This window comes from Colletotrichum paranaense, assembly GCF_030867605.1.
Source record: "Colletotrichum paranaense strain IMI 384185 chromosome Unknown Scaffold_1.1, whole genome shotgun sequence".
NCBI lineage: Eukaryota > Fungi > Ascomycota > Sordariomycetes > Glomerellales > Glomerellaceae > Colletotrichum > Colletotrichum paranaense.
This window is the reverse complement of record NW_026848959.1, coordinates 3,803,140-3,827,059: the sequence shown is the minus strand read 5'-3', so window position 1 is coordinate 3,827,059 and position 23,920 is coordinate 3,803,140. Positions and strand designations below refer to the sequence as shown.

General features: G+C 53.3%; 6 protein-coding genes across 6 annotated transcripts; 2 read left to right on the top strand and 4 right to left on the bottom strand.

The window, feature by feature from the left end:
* Positions 1 to 353: 353 nt before the first annotated feature.
* CPAR01_01339 (asparagine synthase) lies at positions 354 to 2,752 on the bottom strand (the record flags this gene model as incomplete). Its single annotated transcript, XM_060485628.1, has 5 exons — positions 354 to 1,480; positions 1,540 to 1,680; positions 1,734 to 1,851; positions 1,915 to 2,480; positions 2,542 to 2,752. The coding sequence occupies 5 exons, from the start codon at positions 2,750 to 2,752 to the stop codon at positions 354 to 356; spliced, it is 2,163 nt and encodes a 720-aa protein (XP_060356485.1).
* A 4,164-nt stretch (positions 2,753 to 6,916) lies between these two features.
* CPAR01_01338 (uncharacterized protein) lies at positions 6,917 to 7,099 on the bottom strand (the record flags this gene model as incomplete). Its single annotated transcript, XM_060485627.1, has 1 exon — positions 6,917 to 7,099. The coding sequence occupies one exon, from the start codon at positions 7,097 to 7,099 to the stop codon at positions 6,917 to 6,919; it is 183 nt and encodes a 60-aa protein (XP_060356484.1).
* A 3,948-nt stretch (positions 7,100 to 11,047) lies between these two features.
* On the top strand, positions 11,048 to 14,476 carry CPAR01_01337 (uncharacterized protein; the record flags this gene model as incomplete). The annotated part of the gene is made up of 6 exons (XM_060485626.1): positions 11,048 to 11,237; positions 11,333 to 11,478; positions 11,531 to 11,624; positions 11,697 to 11,925; positions 11,972 to 14,304; positions 14,361 to 14,476. The coding sequence occupies 6 exons, from the start codon at positions 11,048 to 11,050 to the stop codon at positions 14,474 to 14,476; spliced, it is 3,108 nt and encodes a 1,035-aa protein (XP_060356483.1).
* A 541-nt stretch (positions 14,477 to 15,017) lies between these two features.
* Positions 15,018 to 15,296, bottom strand: CPAR01_01336 (uncharacterized protein; the record flags this gene model as incomplete). The annotated part of the gene is made up of 1 exon (XM_060485625.1): positions 15,018 to 15,296. One exon carries the CDS (start codon positions 15,294 to 15,296, stop codon positions 15,018 to 15,020), a length of 279 nt encoding a protein of 92 aa, XP_060356482.1.
* A 1,234-nt stretch (positions 15,297 to 16,530) lies between these two features.
* CPAR01_01335 (uncharacterized protein) lies at positions 16,531 to 18,177 on the top strand (the record flags this gene model as incomplete). The annotated part of the gene is made up of 9 exons (XM_060485624.1): positions 16,531 to 16,593; positions 16,646 to 16,705; positions 16,781 to 16,841; positions 16,922 to 16,963; positions 17,029 to 17,183; positions 17,257 to 17,294; positions 17,354 to 17,470; positions 17,599 to 18,018; positions 18,117 to 18,177. 9 exons carry the CDS (start codon positions 16,531 to 16,533, stop codon positions 18,175 to 18,177), a joined length of 1,017 nt encoding a protein of 338 aa, XP_060356481.1.
* A 787-nt stretch (positions 18,178 to 18,964) lies between these two features.
* Positions 18,965 to 21,090, bottom strand: CPAR01_01334 (flavocytochrome c; the record flags this gene model as incomplete). The annotated part of the gene is made up of 4 exons (XM_060485623.1): positions 18,965 to 20,504; positions 20,564 to 20,801; positions 20,872 to 20,940; positions 21,057 to 21,090. 4 exons carry the CDS (start codon positions 21,088 to 21,090, stop codon positions 18,965 to 18,967), a joined length of 1,881 nt encoding a protein of 626 aa, XP_060356480.1.
* Positions 21,091 to 23,920: the final 2,830 nt, after the last annotated feature.

The window sequence follows — 23,920 nt, the reverse complement described above, 5'->3', positions numbered from 1 at the left end:
GGAGGCCAACATTGCTGTTGGGGGCAATATTTCACGGCACCGCCAAAGGGACATGGTTACTTGTCGGGTTCGGCTCCGATGCGGGGCCGCCCAACGGTCCGGATGTCCCCATATCAGAAGCCAGACAGGGACCCCAACGAAGCAAGTCTAAAGTGTACACATGCAGCCAAGATTTTCCAATGCATCAATACATTGTCCCGGATTGTTTGTCAAAAGCCAATCGTTTTCTTCAATACCTGTTGTGCATTCCTAATCCAAACTCATTCCTAGTGTACCCGGTACGGAATAAGGTCCCTGAGAGCATCTCGTACCGTAGAATTCTAAAAGTCCCAAACTCCTAAGTGAGCATCCAATCACGCACTCGCTGACCACTGTTTCACGGCCGCCTTCTTCACCCCAAACCGTTGACTAAGAACAACCCAGGAGGCGGTACAGATCAGCTTTCGGAATGCTCTGGGGCTCGCATCCTCGCCAAAGCCCTCCTCAAGCCACCTCTTTGCGTTATCCCACTCCATGAAGCCTAGATTCTCAATATTCTCCTGCGTAATCAGCCCCGCAATCATCTTATACACGGGTCCGCCGCGCGGCCACTTGACCGGCGCCGAGTACGGGTGCTTCCTCCGCTCGTAGAGCTCCTGTGTAATAAACGGCTTCCCGGCCTCCTTGAGGATCCACTTCTCGCTCAGTTTCTGACGTGCCGGGCTGAGGTCCTTCCACCACAGACTAGCTCCGGTGCCGGTCGTTCCAGTCCCGGCGGCTGCCCCGGCAGCTTCTTGATATGCGACCTTGACGCTCGGCGGCAGGTTGTTAACGTACTCGACGAGGTGGTGGTCCAAGAAGGGAGGGCGAGCCTCGATGCTGTGCGCCATCTCCGTGCGGTCACCCAGGCACGTGAGGATCATGTTGGCGAGCGGGCCCTTGGTGTAGACGTAGAGGCTCGTGTGCAGCGAGTGCCACTTCTCAATCATCTTCTCGAGGACCTCTGGCGCGAGCGTCGACTCGGCCGAGCCGGGCATCTTGTACGTCTCCCGCACCCACGGCGAGAAGGCGTTCCATTCGGGCTCGAGACGCATCGAGTTGCTCGTCGGGGCGGCGCCGCCCGAGGAGGATTCATCCTCGAACATGCCGATCCGGTCAAACATGGCCTTGAGGTCGTCCGTCATCTCCTGATACATGGGGATGCGGACGCCGTCCGTCATGTCGGACTGGGGCCACGCGAGGTCGGGTTCCATGAGAAAGGCTGGCAGCACGAAAGGGTAGCCTGCAAAGTGCTCGTCGGCGCCCTCGCCGGTAAGAACGACGGGCACGCCGTGCTGTTGAGGTAGTGATGACAAGCAGAACTTTCCTACACTGTTCAGGTCAAAGTTGTGGTGCTCAGTATGGAAGACTGCGTCGGCAAAGTTGTCGGCGAGCTCTGTCTCGTTCATATCCTTCTTGAGGATCTGCACGCCGAGGAAGTCGGCTGAGCGCTCAGCAATATCTTTTGTCGGGCGTCAGTATGGTATCCCTATCGTGATCCATAGGGGGCTGTGCACTCACCAGCTTCATTGAAGCCCGATGACTCTGGGAACTGGATCGTGAAACACTTAATGCGCTTCGTTGCGTCTTGATTGCCCAGCTCAATGCCCTGCTCCTTTACCAGCTTCGTCACAATTCCTGCAATGACTGATGAATCGATACCTGTGGCAAGGTCAGTCTTGTGCTTCGATCTTTTTGATCTGACGACTCCGTACCTCCAGACAGGTAGATTCCCACGGGAACATCGGCGCGCAGTCGAAGCTTCACCGCCTCTATCAGACGCTCCCTTACACCCTCAATCATCTCCTCCGCGCTTCGTGTCTCCACCTCACGCTGCCATAAGTTAGCAAAACTGCACCTCCCAGCAGAAACTATCATGACCGCGGCTTCACATACCTTGTCCTTAAACTCGGGATCCCAGTACTGGCGATGCTTGATCTCGCCATCTCTAATCTCCATCCAGTTTCCGGGCTCCAGCTTGCGAACGTCCTTGAACACGGTGCAGTCGGCTTGCATCGAAGATCCACTAAGCAATCCATAGACATTCCACTCCGGCTCCCAGCCAAAAGCTCGGAATCCCTTCATCTCCGAGGCTAAGAGCATCCGCTTACTCGCACCGTTGCCCTGGTCCTGTACAGTCCAAAACATCGGCTTGATACCGAAACGGTCCCTGGCCACGATGACCCGGTCCTTGTTCTCGTCGTAGATGACAAAGGAGAACTCGCCGCGGAGGTGTTTGAAGAAGCCGGGGGCGCCGTAGATCTTGTACAGGGCGACGAGGACCTCGCTGTCGCAGTGCCCCTTGAATCGGTAGTTGTGCTCTTTGATACATCTCTCTCTGATGGCATCGTGGTCGTAGATTTCTCCGTTCACCACGGCGTGGATCTTGCCATCGTCACTGTGCAATGGCTGCTCTCCGTCCGGAGAGAGGTCGTTGATTGCTAAGCGGCAGTGGCCAAGACCTAATACCACATGATCAGTTGGGCTGTTTCCGAAACATGCCTACCAAGGGGAATTTCATACCGACTGTAGCATCATCACTGATCCAGACACCAGAGGCATCCGGGCCGCGGTGAGCGATGGCCTCAAGACTCTGTTGAAACTGTTGACGCAGGGTGCCATGCTCCGAAATTTTATCTGCTTTGCTCTTGACTCCGTTCGTTCCATTGATGTCACCGTTTCTGCTGGCGGAATCGCTCCGCTGGAGCGTGATAGCCGCCGTAATTCCGCACATGTTGCTTTCCTCACAAGAACAAAATACTGATCAGGGTATAGTAAGAGTAATTCAAAACAAGACAAGAAATTTAGTGTCCTTGGCCCTTCCCTGAATGCCACAAGGGTCAGCTATATAGAGATGCAGAACTAGACAAGCAAATCACAACCACTGCCACCCATCGACCTGGTCCAGATTCACGGACGACAAGACCCCGGCGCAAACGCCCTCACAAGCTTTCTCAGCCCTAAGTAGCGTTCATGGAAACGGACAAGACCGAATCGTGCAGGTTGAAAGGTTGAAGCTCACATAGTCTACGTCAGGGAGAACACACTGTACACTACGTACACGTACAAGACATACTCTGAAGAGGTGACGAAGCAGACACGGAAAGTTGAGCGTACAAGCCACACACATGGTGGAGGCTTCAACGGTAGAGGCGAACTTTCGACCACGGTGGAAACATGAGCCTTGGCCCGGTCGCAAGAGCTTCAGCCCCAGACACGTTGCCGTTTCCCCCGGGCTTGGTCTGCGTCCTTGGCGATCGTGAGCTTTGGGTAAACGTAAGGTAGTCTGTGAGTGGGCTGACTACTTGCGCTGTCCCGTCGCTTTCGGCAGGCTCATGTTGCCCTACTCCGCAATGGGGTTCATGGGACTAGTAGGAACTCATGGACCTCGTCCCAAACGCCAAGCAGAGAGGGCTTTTTATTTTTGCCTGTTCGTTCCCTCTCTTAGCAGAGTTTGAGGAAACAAATCTTGCAGCTGCTGCATGTTTTGAAGATGGCAGATGCGGAGGTGGCTGAGTTGTTGGTTTCGCGGACAAAGCGCTCACGTTGGCGTGGTTTGATTGCTCCGGCGCATGGCCTGTCTTGCATTCGATGTATCCGGAGTGGCGGAATCGTATGTCCAGGTACTCGGAGACAACATTAAAGACTGAAACGTGTTACTCATGTGGTCTCATTCACTCGTATAAAATCAAGGGACTAAGTCTAAATGACTTGTACTGGTGGTTGATGCTCTTCACGATCTTATCCCGTTCGGTTTTGTAAGTTGCTACAATTACACCATAAGACCACAACGCAACGACTCAAATTCTCTCTTCTCTCTTTTTCTTATAGATGAATGGTTCACACATGGAACCTTAGCTCTCATCATTGCTTCTAGCTGACTGTCTTCCAATGGGAGTTTCAGCTGCGGCTCCTTCACTGGCATACGCACGCATGCACACCTCCTCCTCCTGCGGACTCATGATACTTTTGATCCTATGAAATTCCCGCGCACGTCATCCCTTCACTTATGATGGCTTTTCAACTCTTCAGACGGAATTACCAAAAGTTATTATACGTACGTGTTTGCGCCTAAATATGGGTGTGCATGACGGGCTCGATCCTCCCCGGCTAGGTTCCCAGTCGGCCCCGAGCTTGGGCCGAACCGAAGAGAGAGTTCAAAGCCATCGGACTATGGGGAATACTTTGACCCCGAAGTTCTCGTGACTTTTAAACGGTTGATTTATGTACTCTAGTTTTTCAGTTGTCCTTGGTGGGCAATATTCGTGGACAGTAGTATCTTGAGACTTGACTTGGAAGAAGGCTATAGTTGTGGACATACACTTGGAAGTTATCAAGGAAATCATTCACAAGATGGAGCTGTGAGAAAAGTCTGAATGTGACATGTGTTGTGAAAGGCATAACATGCATTGGCGTTGTGAGTTGGAAGGTGGTAGAAACTAGATGTCTTGTTGGATATTGGAGACCTAAGGACATCTGACAATGCTTTCAAGTTGTCACACTAGGGCAATAACATGAAGTTCTTTCCTAGTGTTAACACACGAACACCGTCTTTCCTTATCCTTCAATGTCCTTCTATACTATACCTCACCAAACTGCTGACTTCAAATCATACATGTAGACAACCTCAAAGCGTCCCAACAAAAGCAGGAGCGAACCGCAGCCCCTGCTTCTCTTGGCACCTCGACTTTGCCGCCGAGATGTCTCGAACCGACTTAAGTCCAAGGGTCAAAGTGGGAAGCTGTCAGATGACCTGCAGATTGGCGAGGGGACTTTTCACGTGGGACCTGTTCTGTGAGCGGTAGTGATCCACCAGTGGACTTGCACTGGTATGTGACCTTGTGTAAGGTAGGTTTAATCGACTTGCTCTCGCTTACGGCAAACTGAGTACTTCGAGACTATGTGCGGCGTCTGTTATTTTTGTGTGCAAGTATCTCTCATCACCCCATGTTCGACTTATAACTTTCACTGCAGTCTCTACGTTGTGTCCACCAGCTTCCGAAGCTTTCCTCCTTTTCAGGCCATCCACCTCCAAGACGAGTATCGGAATATTTACCACGAAATCCATCATCAGATCTGTCCCACCAGAGTGCTAAGATGGCTTTTCTAGGCGAGCCCCAAACACCTCACTCGGTATATGACATCAGCTTGTGATGGGTGATAGATCTTGGTTGGAAAGACGTCCTCAGACGGCAGAATGAGTGACCAAGAATTACGCGGGTAGGTACGTCCTTACGCATACTTTCTGTGCCGCTAAAAAGAGGCACATAGTCTCGAAAGGTCTATCTAGTCCATGGCCTCGTAAACACAAACTTAACACCCGTTTGAAGCTCCCTAAGAGAGGCTCAGATTCGCCCCGTAACTGGGAAAGACTAATCGCCTTGAAGGTCAAGTCTCCAATATACGTCACTCACACAACTTTGGACTCGAATCTCACTACGAATCCCTTGTGCAGATAACACGCCAGAGCTTCATCGAAAAAGATGCAATAAACGTATATTCACGCCAGAAGAATGGCCGCGCTCTTGCCAAAACGTCTTGAGTTGATCCAAACACCAGGGTAAGAGAAAACAGGGGGCGAATATGCCCCCTTTCAGCTACCCTACCCTAGCGCTGTCCGCACGAACGAGGACGACACGAGAGCTAGAACAAGTACATGCCGCCAACGCAATTGAGAACAGTATTTACGCACCGACAGATGTGGACTTTGATACTGGGTGGTGACCACTGTTGTAAGTCACCTAGATGATAATCATGCATGGCATTCTCGAATACTAGCACTCTGTTGAGGTCTTCGAGCCTAGAAGGAATGCATTTCGAAACAACCTTCTCATGTCCCGCGTCAAGTTTTCCGTAAGACGAGGTGCCTGTATCTGTCTCCTGCCTCCTGTGAGTCTAGCAGCTGTTACACGCGACTCCCCGTTGTAGGTGCAAGGCAACGGCGAGCTTGACTACGAGGCGATGCGGTCGATATCGCAAAAAACCGAACGACCGGACACTGCTTGGTGCTAAAGTAGTGAAGCAGATCTCACATTCCGGGGTGATCAAAGCGCCAAACTCTGGAATGCGGCACCCTCACGCCATCAGCGGCCCAGGCCCGAAGGCCGGGTCCCACTTCGAGGTCCTGTCGCAACCCCGAAGCCGGCCCCGGTAATGTCTCGGATTATGGTACTGACTTAAGAGCTTGCAGAGCTCAGGTGGACGATACGAGTTAAAGCGAACGGAAGCGCGGTGGAAGAATGGAATGCCGCAATTAGCACAAGCTGGCGTGAGACAACGTACACGGCTGAGCAGAGTAAGACGGCGAGCTGAACCTTTTTGCTACAGTTTCTCGAAACTGGTATAGGGCCCTCGCGGCCAAACGTTTGAGATGTACCATATTTTTCCTACCACAATGCATTCTGAACCGCGTTCCGCCGCAGCACAATCTATGGTCACATGTTTTTTTCCCCTTAGATAGAAGTGGCTTATGTCATCGCGAGGAATTCAAGGTCCTCCCGATGTTGGAGTAAGATTAGGGTTGGTGCAGCCGCGTCGTGCTACCGGAGCTGTATGCCGGCAGATGAAAGGGAGACTTTGCGAAGCAGTAGGTATTTGATATATTTGAGTCAGCAGCTTTCACCGCATGTGAGAAATGGTGTCACCAAAAGAATCTCAAAAATGCCATCTTGGCTCCTGGCGGATCCCATCTCAATGGATGGTGGCCGCAGTTATTAAACGTTCGTCAATGACGGCGTCCCTCCCTTTAATGCCCTTCAGCCTAGAGACATCGTCCGATAATTGAATTGGCCATATTGGTGGGGTTCGAACAGACATTTCTGACGTTGATCGATCGGCAACGCACCCAATATTCATCCAGGTAGGCCCAGAGGAGAGTTTCGCATCTCAACCTGGCCACTCAGAGCCCACGGAGCAAACGTGAGCAGGCAAGCAGGTCCTTGAGCCCCTTGTAGGTGTGTTCATGCGCAGGTACCAGGCTGGCCAGGACAAATCCCCAAGGGGATGGAATGGGAAGGACGCAGTTGGAGGCTCGAGCGTCGCCGCACTCGCCGACGGGTGGTTTGAGGGAGCCCATCATCATGCCAATGAACGTAACGTGCCATGCTGGCCCGCTTCCGCTTCCGCGTGGTATTATCACAATCGTGTCATAGTGATCTGTCAAGAGCGACTGTGTCCGTACTCTGTATCCATTTCGAGGCTACTTGGCCAAACATCCGAATATGCGGCCATGGGAAGAGAATACGAATATTTGGTAGCGAGTGCCATCTGCACAGCATTTACTGAGGTCGGAGAGATCGGTGACGCACACGATGCCCAATGCAAGTGATGAGGAGGTTGCTGTTCGTCAGGCTTTGACAGCACCCCTAGACGGATGCCAGCACACGACGATCAAGCGCACGGGTCACAGCCAATGACTTGTTCTGGCGGGGTGCTCGGCACGGTGGATGTGTGCAAGACCCGGTTCTGTATGGAGGAGGTGACGACGAGGATGTGCTGGCAGCGGCCAACTCATGCGCGACCAAGTGACCAAACGTAGGATCATCCTCGACCTATTATTGGCATTGACGGCGAGCTGAGGAAAGAAGGGAGAAGCAGATTGGGCGGCCCGGAGATAGATTACTCTGAGCTGTGGGCTTTTCTGAACCACCACGGATGGTGTGGCGTCCCTTGCGGACCTTTGTGAGCGGTCGACCGTGGGCTTTTGAGCCGGCGTGGCGGCGCGGCGGGTTTCTTGTTTGTGAATTTCTTTCTCGAATGTCAGTCGCGATTCTGTTTCTTCTGCGTCAATTGAATTCCATCAACTGAGGCACAATGGTTCTGCATCGTGTCTGGCCGGGGATCTGTGGTGGGGCGGACGGGCGGGCGCCGGAACATCAACCAAGCGAGCGGCGGGTTCGAGACGCGTCTCGCCGTCTAAGTATCTGTAGTCATACCTTGTTGCTTTCCAAGGTACCGTGAGACACGAAATGATGAGTGCGACACATAGCCGTTGGAGAGATGAGCCGTGGCGGTGGTACCGATGCTAGGAGGCGTGGATACGGGCTGAAATCTGCTTTATGTTAGGTATGCCTCGAATGACACCAACGCTTCAACGGTTGATTGAGTGGGCTGGCGGGCACGCGGGGTACATTGGCATCGTGGATGTATATCAAGGGATGAGGTAGAAGATGCAGATGTGCTTGTGGAATTGTTAGGGCTAGGGGATGTCGGCGAAGACAAGCAATGGATGGCAGACAGAGAAGAGATGAAAACTGTATCCGTATCCGTACCTACCCAGCTGCCTCGACCGATACAGCTTTGCAGAGGTGAAGCCTGAAGGATCTACCCGCAGCAGGCGAGGCAGATGGAAGTCGCTCCGAAACGAGACAGGGTCCACCCCCACTGGGTTGCGGCGCCATGTGGAAGGAGCGAGGTAAACTGTAAAGCGGCCCCAGGAAAGGGAGGAGCGATGACAGAAACCACCTCATCAAAGGGTACCTATCTCTCTACCTACCTGAAGGTGTTGAACATTGCTCGGGGCTCTTTCAATTGTGTCTTGTGCATCTCATCTCATCTTTCCCTCCCCTTCTTTCCTTTTTCTTTCCACAGCGAGGTAAAGTGCTCTGTACAAGTAACACCATTGGCATGTATCCCGAAAGCCTCAATATCACCAGCAACCACTACAGTTCAAGCTAAGAATCAATCAATTAAGTACCCTGGTAAGCCTGGCTGCCAAGCTGCTTGAGAGCCAAGCAGTGAGGAAGACACCAAAAAGGTGCGTAGGGCGAACGGAGCTAATGGGTGCTAGGGGGGGCTCAATTAAGGTGCGGACGACTGACGGGGTTCCCACGCTTGCCCGGACCAAGCAACAAGCAGCAAAGACAACTTGTCTCACCTCATTCATGGACTCAACCAGGCATGGCCGGTAATATCTCACGAGAAAGGGTGTATACGAGCAAGGAGGCCTTGGGTACCGACTACACATATTAGGTAGACGACTTGGATCATTGAGATCAACCCTTTGTCTGCTTGACGGAAAAAGCCTTCCGTGACGCCAAAGAAGCACACTTTTGATAAGGCACGCTTCCCTTCCCTCCCTCGACTTGTTTCGTCCGGTCTATCGATGAAGAAGCCGATACCGACGCCGGATTTGCTACATTGTCTTTGGCCATCTGAGGTTTTCTTACTCTGAGCACCAGCAGCGGCAACAGGCATTGCATACTCTGCATTAGCTCTAAAAGCACTGAACCTAGTATCACACATTGCGCGTCGTCTCTGGTTTTGGTCGTCCAGTGTTCCAACTTCCGCGCATCGTCTTGCCTTCTATCTTCGTCGCCGAAGCCTTTCCATCTCCTCCACCCCAACTTATCATGGCCGGTTCTCTCGGTGCCTCTGAAAGTTGTCCGGGCGCCGCAACGCTTCTACCGTTTGCTCCGAGTGATGCTATTATCGTCGCCTGAGATCTTAGTCCTCAGCCACCAACAGCCTCTCCCCCACCGCGGTGATACGTCTGCCCCATGGTCACCCATCTACGGTACGGACTGATTCAGGACTCGGTCGAACTGACAGGGCCTCGGCCACAGTGCCTGAGGCGAGCCCGGCGAGAGAAAGGTCGACGGCGTTGACTGTCTCCGTAGGCTTTACTACGTAGAGACTCGATTCTGCTGCTAACATCTTGTTGGTCTGTCTCATTGGCGCCGACTGTGTCCATTGGCGCTAGGACCAGGATCCTCGTTCCAGCGATTTAATTTCATTTCAGGGCCTGTCGTGCCCCTCCCGCCTCTCCCACTCTCCCAACCTAGTCCCATCGGTAAGGCAGGGGAAGAGGGAAAGCTGTGTTGCAGCGGTACGGCGGGCGGCGTGCCTGATTCTGAGGTGCCGCTAGCATCACCCAAAAAACCGCCCACGGTCGACAAGTCGAGACTCAAACAACGGGCCAGCGACCTTGCGAACCTACCAGACGCCGCCAAAAGCCATCAAGGACTCTTGGGAGCCATAGAGCCTGCACAGAGTCCCACGGACTGAGGAAGAGCTACGCCCCTAACGCGCTGCATGAAGAGCTATCCCCCTTTGGGTTGCCACTTCAGGGTCGTAGTCAGGTACCCGCCTGCGGTGATCGTCACACAAAAGGTACTTGTGCCCACCTTGAAATAACAAGACAGGGGGTCTGGGGGCTACAGATCAAAAACAGAAGAGCAGAAAAAAAAAGAAAGCAAGGCAAGAAGAGGGCACTTGTAGAGTGTGGTGTAAAAAAAAAATAAAAAAATCCAAAAGACAAGCACCGGCAGACAGGCCAAGGCTCCAGGGGACCCCCCAAATAATACCATTTCTCTCCTTCTCCAATTAATAGCCCGCCGATTGTTCATTCGCCCCTGAATGCTAGGAAAAAGCCAAAGAGAAAGAAGTAAGGTAAGAACGGGACCTGCCTTTAACCTGAGTGCCGGCCGGGAGACACACAGGTCACACTCACCAGAGCTGCTGCCTCTTCTCTTTTCGGTTTCCCTCGTGCCCAAAGCAAAGCTGCAACATCATCACTTATTCTCCTTTCCCGTCCATCCCTTCTTTTCTCCTAACACCATTCTTTCCCTTGCTGGAGATTTCCCTTCGTTTCGTTGAACCCCGCCGTCTTTGTTTCCCGATACCCTCGCCCTCAGCAGTTGGTTTCCACCGCTATCGCAATTTCCTAGTGGAATCTCTTCGCGTGGTGGACCGTTCCAACGACGTATTATTGACATTGGACCAAGAGCAAACGCGCGCGCAACTCTCTCTTTCGACGACACACTCACACTTCCCGCCCCCTATCGCGGCCCTCTCGCGACTACCTACCTTACCCCCCCCCCCCCCGGCCAATTCCTTAACCGACCGAGTCCACCCAACATCGATTTCTTGACTTTCCCTGTCTCACTTCCGATTACACGACTTGTAACCTGCCCCTCGTCAAAGAAGGCGCGCCTGCCCATTTATCCAACCGTCGCAACCTCGAATGCATCGCGCCTTTCCCCGCTCCAAACACCAATCGCCTTGATTGAGGCGAGAGTTCACCGACAAGATGCCTAGCCTCTTCTCCCGATTGAAGAGCAAGGACGGCTCCAAAAAGGCAAAAAAGGGCGCCAACTTTGACAATGCCGATCAGCTGCCCGCGAAGCCAAAATGGGACGACGCTTTCACGAGGAAGACGGTCGAGCCCGAAGAGATCCAGGACTTGATCAGGCGTTGCACTGACGAGCTGAAAGCAAGAGGTATGTCGTTTGCATCTGCCTCTGAGCTCCCGGCGTCGCCTTTCTCTGAACTTCGGCCAATTGCGCCAACGGTGTACTGACATGTCACAACCTAGCCCTCGACCACCCCTTTTTGCTGCTGCCGTTTAGACCTACTTCGGACCCTAGTGCGGTCCGGACCTTCATCCGCCACTTTTTCGATGGAAGCCAACCTTTGCGCGGCGAATTCTTGTCGCAAGAGCTTCGCATGACTGAGCCAATGGTTTGTGAATCTTGAACACAGATTTACCACTGATATACTTACATGTCACTAGGTCATTGCTGGCGTAGTTAAATGGTGCTGGAGTCGCCTTGCAGGCGGTGTTGTAGGCTGGGATGCGTACGAGCTGTTCAAAGTCGGCGAGCAAGGTATGTTGCACAAACGGACTCGGCACTTCACATGAGTATTTCATGGGCACCATGGGCTGACCCGCGCATTAGACTCAAATATGGCGAGGGACTCGTTCAAAACATTCATCCCTCTGAGTGTGGATAATGGAGCTCGTTCGTGTATCATTTTCGATTTCTTCGACTTGATGTCTGCAATTGCCGCCCACAGCAAGATGAACGGATTGGGCGGACGGAAATTGTCTCGGACGGCTGCCTGGTGGGCGTTCGAACACAAGGACACGGGCAGTGGCTTCGAAGGTGGTTACAAGGCATGGGCAAGGTGAGTAAAATTACCACGAGGGTCGAGCAACACTAACATTCTTCAGCGCCGCTGACGCTACGAGCCATCTGTTCTTCGCCTACCTGCGATCTTTGGCCCCGCAGAAGCAGACGCAGGGCTCCATCTCGCTGCTGCCAATGTCTCTTCAAAAATTGCTTCAGGAAACCGAGTATCCTCCCCAGAAGCCATCATTGATGCAGTCCTCTACATACAGGGTCGTTATGATCGTGGACACCGTTTCGCCGGGCCCCTTTGCGCTACTCCGTCGAGCCAATCACTTCCAGTACCGCGATGAGGACCAAGCTCTGCGCGAGTTTTCCGAGTACGAGGATCCTGTAAAGGCACTGACGGAAGAATGCCGTCGCGTCTTGAAATCGATCTCCTCCGCCAATCAGTCTCAAGTTTCCAGCTCAAAACACTCGACGAGTTTGCGCGACGCATCCTGGTCACGCTTCGAAGACATTGGCTTCACCAGCGCTCTCGAGGACAACGACGACGACGATGACCAAGAAGCGGCAGCTGCGGCTCGCAAACCCCAGGGCTTGAGAACCACACCTGCTGCTGGCAACATGGGCTTGGGACGGCCGACTACACCTTCCTGGGCCGATTTCCTCTCGTCTGGCTTTGTGGATGACAACCCAAACAACCCGAACATGCTACTGCCGCCCGATAAGCAGTTGCCGCCCATCGAGACAGCTCAACGCCAACGGAGCTCCCAATCTCACAACCCACGCCTGGAGTCGGATCGTCTCGAGCCTGGCGAGCTAGCAAGCATTGCCCGCTTTGACCTCGACGAGAGCTTCTGGTGGGTTTGGATGAGCAGTCTTGCACCCGAAGAGACTCCCGAGAGAAAATCTGCGTTTGGCCGCTGCGCCGTGATTGAGACGACCATTAAACGTGGTCGATGGCTCGTCATGGAGGAGATGGTTGCTGGTGCCGCCCCCGAGCCTCAGGAGGGAGCCTACATTGCCGAAAAGAAGGGATTCTTCAGCTGGACAAGGCGCAATAAGGGCGTCAACCGCCGTAAATCAACCGGCAAGCATACTCTTGAGAAGGGCAATAAAAAGACAGATCCCAATGTCAGTAAATCGAGCATCGGTCCCGATCAACAGGCTCGGATTCAAGCTGCTGCTCAACAGCTTCAGGCCCGTCAGCAGCAGGAGAAGCAACAGCAAATTTTGCAGGCTCGCCGAGGCCGGAATGATGAGTCGGCGAGAGAGAAGACCACCAGTGTATTCACCCTCCAGCCAGAAATCATGCGTCAGGCGTCTCCAGCGATGAAATGGGCAAACAAGTACGATAAGGAAGCGATTCGGGAGGCCTACCTGGCGAACAACACTGCTGGGCGCGGTATCGGTGTTTCCACCATGCAAAGGAAGGACAGTCAAGGCCATAACGAATACTCAAACGGCAATACCAACGGAGCGGAGCTTCGCCCGGAAGTCCCGGCCAAGTCGCCCTCGCTGCAACCACAGCCCTCGCCATTGACCCAGAGCTCACCAGGTTTCCCTCGTTCGCCATCCCCGCTTCCCCCCGGCGCGCAAGACGACGAACCTCGCATTCCATCCGAGAAGGAATCAGAGGCCCCGAGTGGTCTGCACCCGACCGACCGACTCGAGGAGGGCCGCAGTTCTCCGATGCCCCCGCCGAAGGACTCATATGACCAGGCACGGGAGAACATGTTCACCCCTGAACCGGACACCAGCCCGAAGGACAAAAAGTCCAAGAAGCTCCACAAGGAGAAGACCGGTGGAGGTGGACTTCGCAAGCTTTTTGGCCGTAACAAGAACCGGAACTCGAAACTGCCTGAGAATGCCGCCGCAGATTTGAACGGTATGCTCCAGCGCGAGACAGCAACTCCCGAGCCGCCAAAGCTTGCTCCTTCTCCTGTCCCCCAACCCGCTGCTTCAGAGTCCAATCTCCCCACACCAACACCTGCAGAGGCTTACATCACACCAATGGAGACTCCTCAACCCGCCCCAGTTGAGACCCAAGCTCACGAGCCGCAGTACGAGCCGTCCGTTGATGAATCCCTTTCTCGCGTCGATACCGACGATGCCAACGAGGCTCGGCACGAATTCTCGCGGTTTGACCAGGGCCCTCTGCAAGAGCAGCCCGCATTCGTCCCCGACGACGACTCCGAGGATGCTGTTCCGCCCCCTATCGCAAGACGTGCGAAGACCCCCGAACCTCCTGCGGACAACTCGTCCGCTCCGGTGTCTCCCGAGGATGGCCCTAGATCGCCGCCCGCCGTCGACCGATGGGCTCAGATCCGCAAGAACGCTGCGGATCGCGCAGCTCAACGCCAGAGCGAAGAACAGAGCCGGGGCGGATACAGCAAGACTACCGACGATGGCGACGACACAAGTGGGGAAGAGAGTAAGCCTTACCATGAAACTAGAAACCTTTGGCGTCCAAGATCTGACCATGTATAGCGATCGAATCCCGCGTAGCGCGTATTAAGGCGCGTGTTGCTGAACTGACTGGCAACATGGAGAACTCCCAGGGTCCTCCTTTGACGGGTGCCCGAACCCCTCCCGTCCGCCGTTAAAGATTGATGGACGACATTTGAACCTCGCGATTTGAAATTCAGATTCTCTGCGTATGTTTTGAATGACTGCAGCATCCAGCATCATTACGACTGAAAAAGCGCCACCATTTTTTCCGGTCTCTAATTCTTCGAGATACAAACGTCTCCGATTTTCAGATCCCTGGCCGGATCTAAACCCCCCTTTTCTGTCATTAGTCCCTAATACCTTTCTGCCGTCCCTTTTCGTTGCGGGTTGTTACAGAATAAGATGATACCACTAGAATAGCAAGCCGATTATGCACAATATCAATGGCAGATTTGATCCTTGAGTTAAAGAACTGATGTGAACTTTAGAGCCCAGTGAGAAAAGAAAGGAGTACCACCTTGTTTGTCATTGTTCTGAAGCCCAGCCAACGTTTATCTAGTTGCCTCCATATTTTCTATAGCCTAGCACTCGAAACCCACATACGTGTTGTAGCCATCACTCGCCGTCATCTCTCTCTCTGTCTCTCCCCAAATCCGGGGACTACCATCCAACCGCCGTCGGTCATGATTCGACATGTTAGTCGCTCATCTCATCATCAGCATCAAACTGTTCATCCATCTCAGCCTCGTCATCCGTAAAGTCGAACGAGTCGCACTTCATCCAGCGAGCCGCCACGGGGTCGGTTGTGAGCCCTTCGCAGCCTTCATAGGGCGTCCAGATGAAGGTGTCTTTGATCTCGATGAGGACGTGCGAGTAGGGGACGTGGCCGGCGTCCAGGGCTTGTCTGCAGTAGGTGAGGGAGACTGCTTTGAGGCGGTTGCATAGGTTGCAGATGAATTGTTGGATGTTGCACATTATTAATGGTGGTGGGAGGGAAATGGCGAAGTGGTGGAGCTGTAGGTGAGATTTTCTGCTTGGATCATCGAGGACTGGATTATTAGCTCGTTGTTGGACGTTAGAATGGTCTCTTAAGCGGGTTTACGCGTATCTGATTATGAGGTTTGAAGATTGGGTGTGTGGTGATAGCCTGTCTTCATTTGGGGTTCATTGACTGGTGGTGTTGCGGATGATTTATAGAGAACTTGGGTATCAGCTTTGCGACTGCGGAGGTTTTGCTCATGAAGAGCCTGGACCATATCTGATAACTGTAGAGAATTCTAGATACGCCCACTATTGTCTGTAACATATTGCGAGACTAGAGGTTAGTAGATGATAAGGGGGTATTTTTAAGGCTGTTGTTTTGACCTGAATTGTCTGAGGGAAGAGGCGACTCATAGGATGGGCGAGACTTGACGTGTAGTATCACTTCCTCTGCCTACTTCGCGAGAGAATTAAACCGGAATATCAGGACCAGCTCAGTAGGCTAAAGCCTTGATCGCTCATATGTCCTTTAGGATCATGCGAAGGGTGAAACTGCACGATCCGATATTGATTTTGAGGCGACCTGGCGGTGGTTCGAGATACGCTGGGGGACGGCAGCGATGATGCCGCTAAATGTTGTTTGATCTCACTCTCACGACCCGCCGAAGAATCAGTTATTCAGGCTCTTTAGTGTGTTGACACTCTTCTCATCGAACCAAAAGAAGAAGAAGAAGAAGACGATAACTCAATGGCAGATGCATAGTCTCTGCAGTGTATGTTCGTCCCGGCCATCCGGTCGACGGATCTCATGTAGTGACGAGGCCCTTTAGCCGTTCCGGGAAACACGGCCGATCGCCAATGCACACGTTGAAGATTCCTCTTTACCGAATACATCTACGTGCGTACCCTCGGGACTGGGTTGCGTTCTGCTTTCCTAATACGTCTGTAAACCCTTGCTGTTTTGTTGGAACTTGCGAAAACACACGGCGTCTCCACCAACAGATCGGTCCCCCTCGCCACCAACGTGCATAATCGTTGCCAGTGGTGCCAGTTCAAGAAGAGGGGTTCACACAAACATTTGTTTGCGCCGTCACCGCGTCGCCGGATTTAATTACCGGACGTTATGCCGGCGGAGTTCACAGTAGATATTTGAATCTTTCCTCCCCTGCGTCTGTGTCACTTTCCAACCAAATTTCTATAACGTTTGGACTCTCAGATCGAAACGACGATGTCTAACGAGCAACAACCGACTGACGGAGACAATGGTCCCATTATCATCGCTGATGACTTGGTGAGTCTGAACTGAGTTTGATTCCGTTACTAACTTTGCACTTGCCTCCAAGATCGGACTTTCTAACCGTCTACTTCAGGATGCCGATGACGGCTCATCAGACCGGGCGACTGTAAGTATACCCGCGTTCCTGGCCACTCGATGATTAATGTCCTTTGCTGACAATGGCGACCTTCCTCGGTTGCAGAGTATCGCCTCTTCCAGCACGAGCTTGGCAAGCTCGATAATGAACCATCGTATCGAGAATGGTAGAACTTATCACAAATATAAAGATGGCCGTATGGATTGCTCCTCAGGCGCGCCCTCCTCCACCGCTAACATGACACAGAATACAGCTACCCCAACGACGAGAAGGAGAATGACAGGCTAGGTAAGTGCTAACAGATACTCACTCGTTTTCCTTTCTGAACAGTCTCAACTTACAAAATCCTACAGACCTTCAACACAACATCTTCCTTCTCACGCTCGACTATAGGCTGGGTCTTGCACCGCCGGCTCAGGAAGGATCCAAGATCAAGCGCGTCCTGGACGTGGGCACCGGCACGGGAATCTGGTGCATCGAATTCGGCGATGAGCATCCTGATGCCGAGGTAAGTAACGTGATTCCTCTGATCATCTGCGACATCGATGGAGGCCGGCAGTACTGATTCTTTGGTCTTGTAGGTTGTTGGCATCGACCTGTCTCCGGCACAAACAGCATTGTAGGCAGAATGACAAACAATGCCAAATCCACCACCAACTGATATTCTTTCATGTACAGTGTTCCGCCCAACGTCAAGTTCGAGGTTGACGACCTCGAGGAGCCCTGGACGTACCACACAAAGTTTGACTACATCCACACGCGCGTCATGACTTCGAGCATCGCCGACTGGAAGAGGTTCTTCAAGCAATCTTACGAGTTGAGTTGAAACACGCGCGCGCTCTCTCACCTACAAACGGCTGCCGGGAGCCCAGCCAGCAATCTCCACCGCCCTCCGAGCTAACATCAGCATACTCTGAATCCAGCTTCCTCGAGCCCGGAGGATACATCGAACTGCAAGAAGCCCACATGAGGCCCGACTGCGACGACGGCACCCTCAAGCCTGACAGTCCTTTGATTGAATGGGTCGACAGGCTGGAAGAGGCCTGCAACATCTTTGGCCGCCCCTTCATCCACTGCCCGAGCCTCAAGCCGCTGCTCGAGGAGGTCGGCTTCGAGGACGTCTCGGTCACAAAGTACAAGTGGCCCATCAACGCGTGGCCCAAGGACCCGCACTACAGAGAACTCGGCATCTGGAACCTCGAAAACATGCTCGAGGGCGTCGAGGGTTGGAGCATGGCCCCCTTCACCAGAGCGCTCGAGTGGACGAAAGAGGAGGTCAACGTCTTCCTCATCAGCGTCCGGAACGAGCTGAAGAATAAGAATGTGCATGCCTATATCCCCGTGTAAGTCTTTCACCCCCTTCTCCCCTTGTGGCTTTCCGCCTTGCCTTTCACCGAAACACACTACCTATCCCATCTCGAAATCACTGACAGATTTGCAGGTACATGATCCATGCGAGAAAGCCGCTAAAGGAGGCCGAGGAGAATGAAGAGGCGTCCTGACAGATTCGAGGCAAACCTAGTTCCGAAGGAGTTTGGGAGCTGCCCATGGGGATATAGTTAGCTAGACGACAATCAGGTTGGACACCGCAATGAGAATACGAACCACTTGCACGCTCATCAGCTCACGGGTAATTCTACAACCTACCGCCTTTTATCGAGATTGAATGGACTTGTTTTAATCACTTTGAGATTGTGAAACATCCGGGATTTGTGTTGAAATTGTAAGCCTCTCGTGGATTATTCCTCAAAGGTTCCATTGATTCCATCATGGCACCAGGCAAGATTGCCATCACCAACAGCAGCCAATGGTAAAATTAATCTTGTGTGTTCTGGGCCTCTGTTGATCATGCGATACGACTAAGAAGACAGCATCACTGGCAGTGTGCACATGTTTGGTTCGTGATTTCTAAGGCTGTTGTAGATTTCGACGCAGATGGTTAAACATGTACATGGATGAAGGGCCAGCCAGTGGCTTGCTACTGTACCTTTTAGCTACCTTAAAGTCGTAGCTCAATATTTGTCCTAGCTTACATGTAATCCCATGCAGCACGTCCCACTGAGTCAGTTGCATCATGTAATTTTGATGGAGGATCAAGTGAACAGAGAGTTTGGAGTTCCATTGAATCCAAGAGACTACAACATGTATCTATGAATACATTCCCTAGATGTGAGAAAAATGCCCAAATTCAAAAAAGCGCGCCAATGCGCACCCGTTACTCCGGTTATCACTGTTTTACCCAAAGCCAAGATTCCGTCGTGCGCTCGTCGTAGATGATTGTCTCAAAATTTACAGCTCCAAACTCGGCGTCTGGCCCTTGACGCGGCCAATCACCTGCTGTGGTGCGTACTTGGGGATAACCTCGTCATCGTGCAGCATCTCAAACTCCTCGGTGGCGTCGCGGCCCATGAAGTTCATGATGGCCTGGGGTCCACCGGGGTGCTCCTCGAGCCAGTTTGAGAGATCCATCACAACACCCTTGACGACGACCCACAGGTCCTCCTTGGTGTTGTGCTTGGCAACCTCCTCCATAGAGAACTCCTTCTCGGGAACGGAGAACTCCTTGGGATTGTTGGGCTTGGAAGCCTTCTGGCCGTCCGCCTTCTCGGGCGTGGGGCCGGCGGCCGATGTGGTCTGCTGGGCAGGGATACCCTGGCCACCGGAGCCACCACCGTTATTCCAGTCGATCGTGACGCGACCAGGCTGGGCGGGGTCCAGGTGCAGTGAGATCTGGCCGAGACGGGAGGTGGCACCTCCTACGCCGTTAAGAGCCTGCTGGAAGAGGTAGTTGCTAGCGGTGTCACCGGCAACACGGCCGTAAACGACACAGCCAAGTAGGGAAGAACCACCAAGACGGTTGGCACCGTGAACGCCACCAGCAAGCTCACCGCAGGCGAACAGACCGTCAAAGGGCTTCTGCTCGCTGTTCAAGACCTGGGCCTTGTCGTTGATCTCGATACCGCCCATGGTGAAGTGGAGAACAGGCTCCATCAGCGCGACGTGGAAGTCATCGTTGATGTCGACGGGCAGGTTGTGGAAGAACTTCTTGCCCCAAGGGTCCTTCTGCTTGCCATCGGCAATGGCGTTGTAGGTGGTGAAGGTCTTCTGGAGGTGGTCGGGGGAGCAGCCAATTTCCTTGGCCAGCTCGGCACCGGTCATCTTCTTCATCAGACCACGACCAGAGTAGTGGCGAGTGTGGAAGTCAAGGACCTTGGAGGCCTTGGAGTTGAGGATGAGTCTGATAGGGAACTTGTTCTTGTCCTTCTCCTTCCACATCATGCCGGAGACGTAGTCACGGTGGCCAAGCTCATCGCAGAAACGGTCACCGTCGGCGTTGAGAAGAAGACCGCCCTCACCACGAAGGGCCTCAGCAGCCAAGAACTTCCACTTGGAGCCGGGGTCCTTAGGGTCAACCAGACCAGTAGGGTGGACCTGGACCTTGTCCATGTCAATACCGTTACCGCCGATGGCCATGACCATCTTCTGACCGTCACCAGTGGCGTGGGTGCCGTTGGTGGTGGCGAGGCCGAAGGTATCGGGACGGTGCTTCTTGAGTAGGGAGGTCTCGCCAAAGTCGGCAGCGTAACCACCGGTGGCAAGAATGACGGGTCCGTCAACCTTTTGCTCCTCGCCGTTAAACTCGTATGAAACACCAGTGATGGTGTTGCCGTCCTTGTTCAGGCCGGTAACGCGGGCCTTCTTGATGATCTCGACACGCTCGGGCTCGGTCTCGGCGAGCTCCTCGAGTCTCTGCATGAGCGCATATGTGATGGCCATACCAGGGAACTTGGCATCGTGACCACGGTGGGTACGGGGCTGGGAGTGACCTCTGTAGGATAGGTTAGAACCTGAAGAACCTTGTACATTGGGCTTCTGCGATCGACTTACCCTAACCGCGAAACGAGAGTAAGGTCCAGGTTGAAGACATCCTGAAGCCATTCGACGGCGGCAGCGGACTTGTAGGTAAGGACCTTGATGAGGTCGGGGCGGGCCTTGTCACGAGCAGACTTGAGGGTATCATCATAGAATTGCTTGACGCTGTCGGCAATTCCGGTGTCGACCTGTGTCCGCGTCAAGGCACCGTTGATGCCAGAAGTGGCCTTTGTGGAGTTGCCTCCGAAGAAGCCTATAGAGTAGGAGCGTGAGCTTTGCGACAATCACAAGCCGCATGGCAGTCATAGGTTTATTAGACTTACCCTGCTTGTCGAGAACGACAACGTTGCCTCCTGCGAGGTAGATGGTATGCGCGGCACTCAAGCCGGACACTGGCAGCACGGATTAGCATGTGAGCGGGTAAGACGAGGCCGAGATTGGCCGCGGCAGAGAGAGTGGTAAGACTGAGAGGCGGAGGTGGGAGCAGGAAGGGGTTGAGGTAACTTACGACCACCGCCAACGACGATAACTCTGGGTGCCATTTTGATTGATGTGATGGTATTGATGCGCTCCAAAGGACAGGATGGAGAACAAACAAAGAAGATGGGGAAAGAGAAAGTTGGTGGGGGAGGAAGAGAGTTTGGATGGAGAGGTTTAAGAAGAAAACGAGAAGAGGAGCGGTGCCTTTCGTCTTGTTGCTACGCCGAGGGAAGATGGGGACAAAGGCATAAGGACGACGCGGGTCTGGGGCCGAAGGCAGGTGCAGGTGGTAGTGGTATCCGCTCCGCAAGGGACCTGGGGGGTATACTTCGTACCGTATGGTACGGTGCAGTGGGACAGTGGTACATACCTTACGGAGACGACACGTTCTGGTTGCGTGAGGTGGTGCGCGCAGATGGGAGGGAGTGGCAGAAGGACCGCTGACACGGCGATTCGTGAGCCGAGGTCGAAGCGCCGGTGGGAAAAGCAGAAACCAGGGGGGGGGACTTCGCACTGGGGACTTCCATGGCACACGAGTCCACGACTTGGCTTGCCCGCGGTGCTAGTGAGTTTTGGGCCGAGTTTGGGTCAGAGACTCAGAGTTGGGGGTCGGGGAAAGGGACGGTCTGGGGCCTGGGGGAGGAGAATTGGCGTCACTAAACGGGGGAAGGCAGATGAACGTACCAGTAAGAATGAGCCTTTTGGTCAAGCGGTGGCAGTGGTCCGAGGAACAATGGGACACCTTTTTTTTCTTAGGTACAGGTGTGGGGAAGCCGAGAGCGACGAGAGAGATGGAATCTCAATTGAGTCTTGTCTTCCATGTGCAGTTTATTTCCCCAATTGCGCATCGTGAGAAAAGTTTCCTCCATGTTGTGTCTATCAACTACGAACAGGCAATTGCGTCCGGTCTGCGGAGGACATTGCAACTGAACTGCTCCTCTAGCATGAAGAGACCCTAGACACTCGTTGGCTTCTCGCAGTAATTCTGGCCGAGACTGGGCCCGCGTTCGCTTTCCTCGGTGGTGGACCGCGACCTGCAAAACTGGGGGAAACTGTGGGGGATGTTCTAAAAGTCTCGAATTCCCCGTCTATTACTGAGGTACCTCTGCGCTCCGTTTACCGAGCTGACCAACGGAAGGGAGGGCATTACACAGTAGACATGTTGAAGCCGTTTGACCCAAAAACCTCAAAAGATGCACTTGAGGCTCTCTCGAGAAGGGATGGCAGACCGATTCACCTGCCACGCCTGCGCTAGCCTTGGCTCCAACTGTGTAGGTAAGTACACTTTCACGAGTCAAATTGTTGGAGTAAGCTGCCGCAGAAAGGGCCACGAAGAATTTTGTGACAGTTTCAGGACTTTTCGAGCTGTCCATCGTTTGCCTCTGACATGTGAAGACCACAACTTTACCATTTCCACCCAAGGTGCATCCAAGGTCACGGGCTTACCCTCGTGCTCGAGCTCATGCAGCTGACTGAACCTCGAACCGCCTGTCTTCCCATCTGAGAGGCTACCAAAACTAAACGTCTGACGTCGAATCTCTAACCAGCACTTGGCGTCCCGTCGCCTTCCCGCTCTCCCCACAACCTTGGGTGCGTACCACATGCCTCGTGTCAACAAGGTGAACGGGTAATCGACATCTTTCACGGGCATAAACCCGCCGCCTGCGATGCCCCATGCCATGGGACACGTTCCAAAACCCTTCTCCAGCCCCTTCTGCCCCTCAAGACTGTGCGGCTGCATTGAGGCTGCGACTGGTCGAGCGCAATTCTCAAGACGCCGTCGAATCTTCACGAGTGTAGCTACGTGCGAGAGAGGCATAGCCACCACGTACTGTGTAGGACTGTAGATACCGTAGTCTCACTAGGCCCCCTCCCACCTAATCCCCCACACAAGAGGTGCAGGTCAGATGATTGACCGGTCCGGAACTTTTAGCACCTGACCGAGGATCTACTCGCATTGCCGTCCCCTCTTTTCCCTTGCCGCTGCTGGGCGACCACTTTCGGCCTGCATTCCAGTCCAGCTTGTTCCTCCGCACTCGTACGAAGATAGTCGAATACACAGTAGTACAGTACAAATCCCCTTCCTCTCACGGGCCATTTCCGGCTCCAAGGACTTCTTTTTTGGAGTCGTGCTTGGGGGCTGGTACTGGGCTGACTGGGCTGGTCTGGGGAACCCAGGCCGTACATCTTTTTTTCGCATGTGAAAGGGGGCATTCTTGGGGGAAAGCGGCAGGACGGAGCAAAAGCCTAGATGTGTCAGGTGCTCAAGCTTCTTTGACCGTAAAAACCCCCCCATACAGAAACTTGCCACCTATCCCATCGACTTGGTTTCCAATTCAGCCTCTCATGATTCATGAGAAGCTTTATTGAATCCTGAGGATAATAAAAACTAAACTATTGGTACAATTGCTGGTGGTGGCCTTGCATCGTTTTTGGTCGCTGATTGCTGAGGCATAGGCTTCTCCCAGCCAGTCTTTCTCGTTCAAATGCAGCAATAATTCCCGACTGCCCCGACTGCCGTTTCGCGCATCCTCACCTCAACTCACCTGTGCCAGAAGGAAACCCGCGGATTGAGAAAAGTGTGGGGAACGGCTGCCCGTCTCCGCAATCGCTCCCTTCTGTGAGACAAAATAGTAGAGAATACCTGGGGTTATTGGGCTGCCGTCTTCGGTGTATCTCGGCGAGTGCGCTCATCCGTCGGCAACGCAGGAACGAAAGATGGAACTCGCTTCCGCATCGTAAAGGTATCTTCGGAAAGTAAGCGTTTTGCGACTTGCCTCGTTGATCGAGCATCACGTGGTGTGAGGCGGTTGCGCTTTTGCTGCTGGTTTGGTGTGCCTTACAGCGAGCAAGGTACCTTACCACAAACGAGTCGCAGGTGTTCCTGCTGGC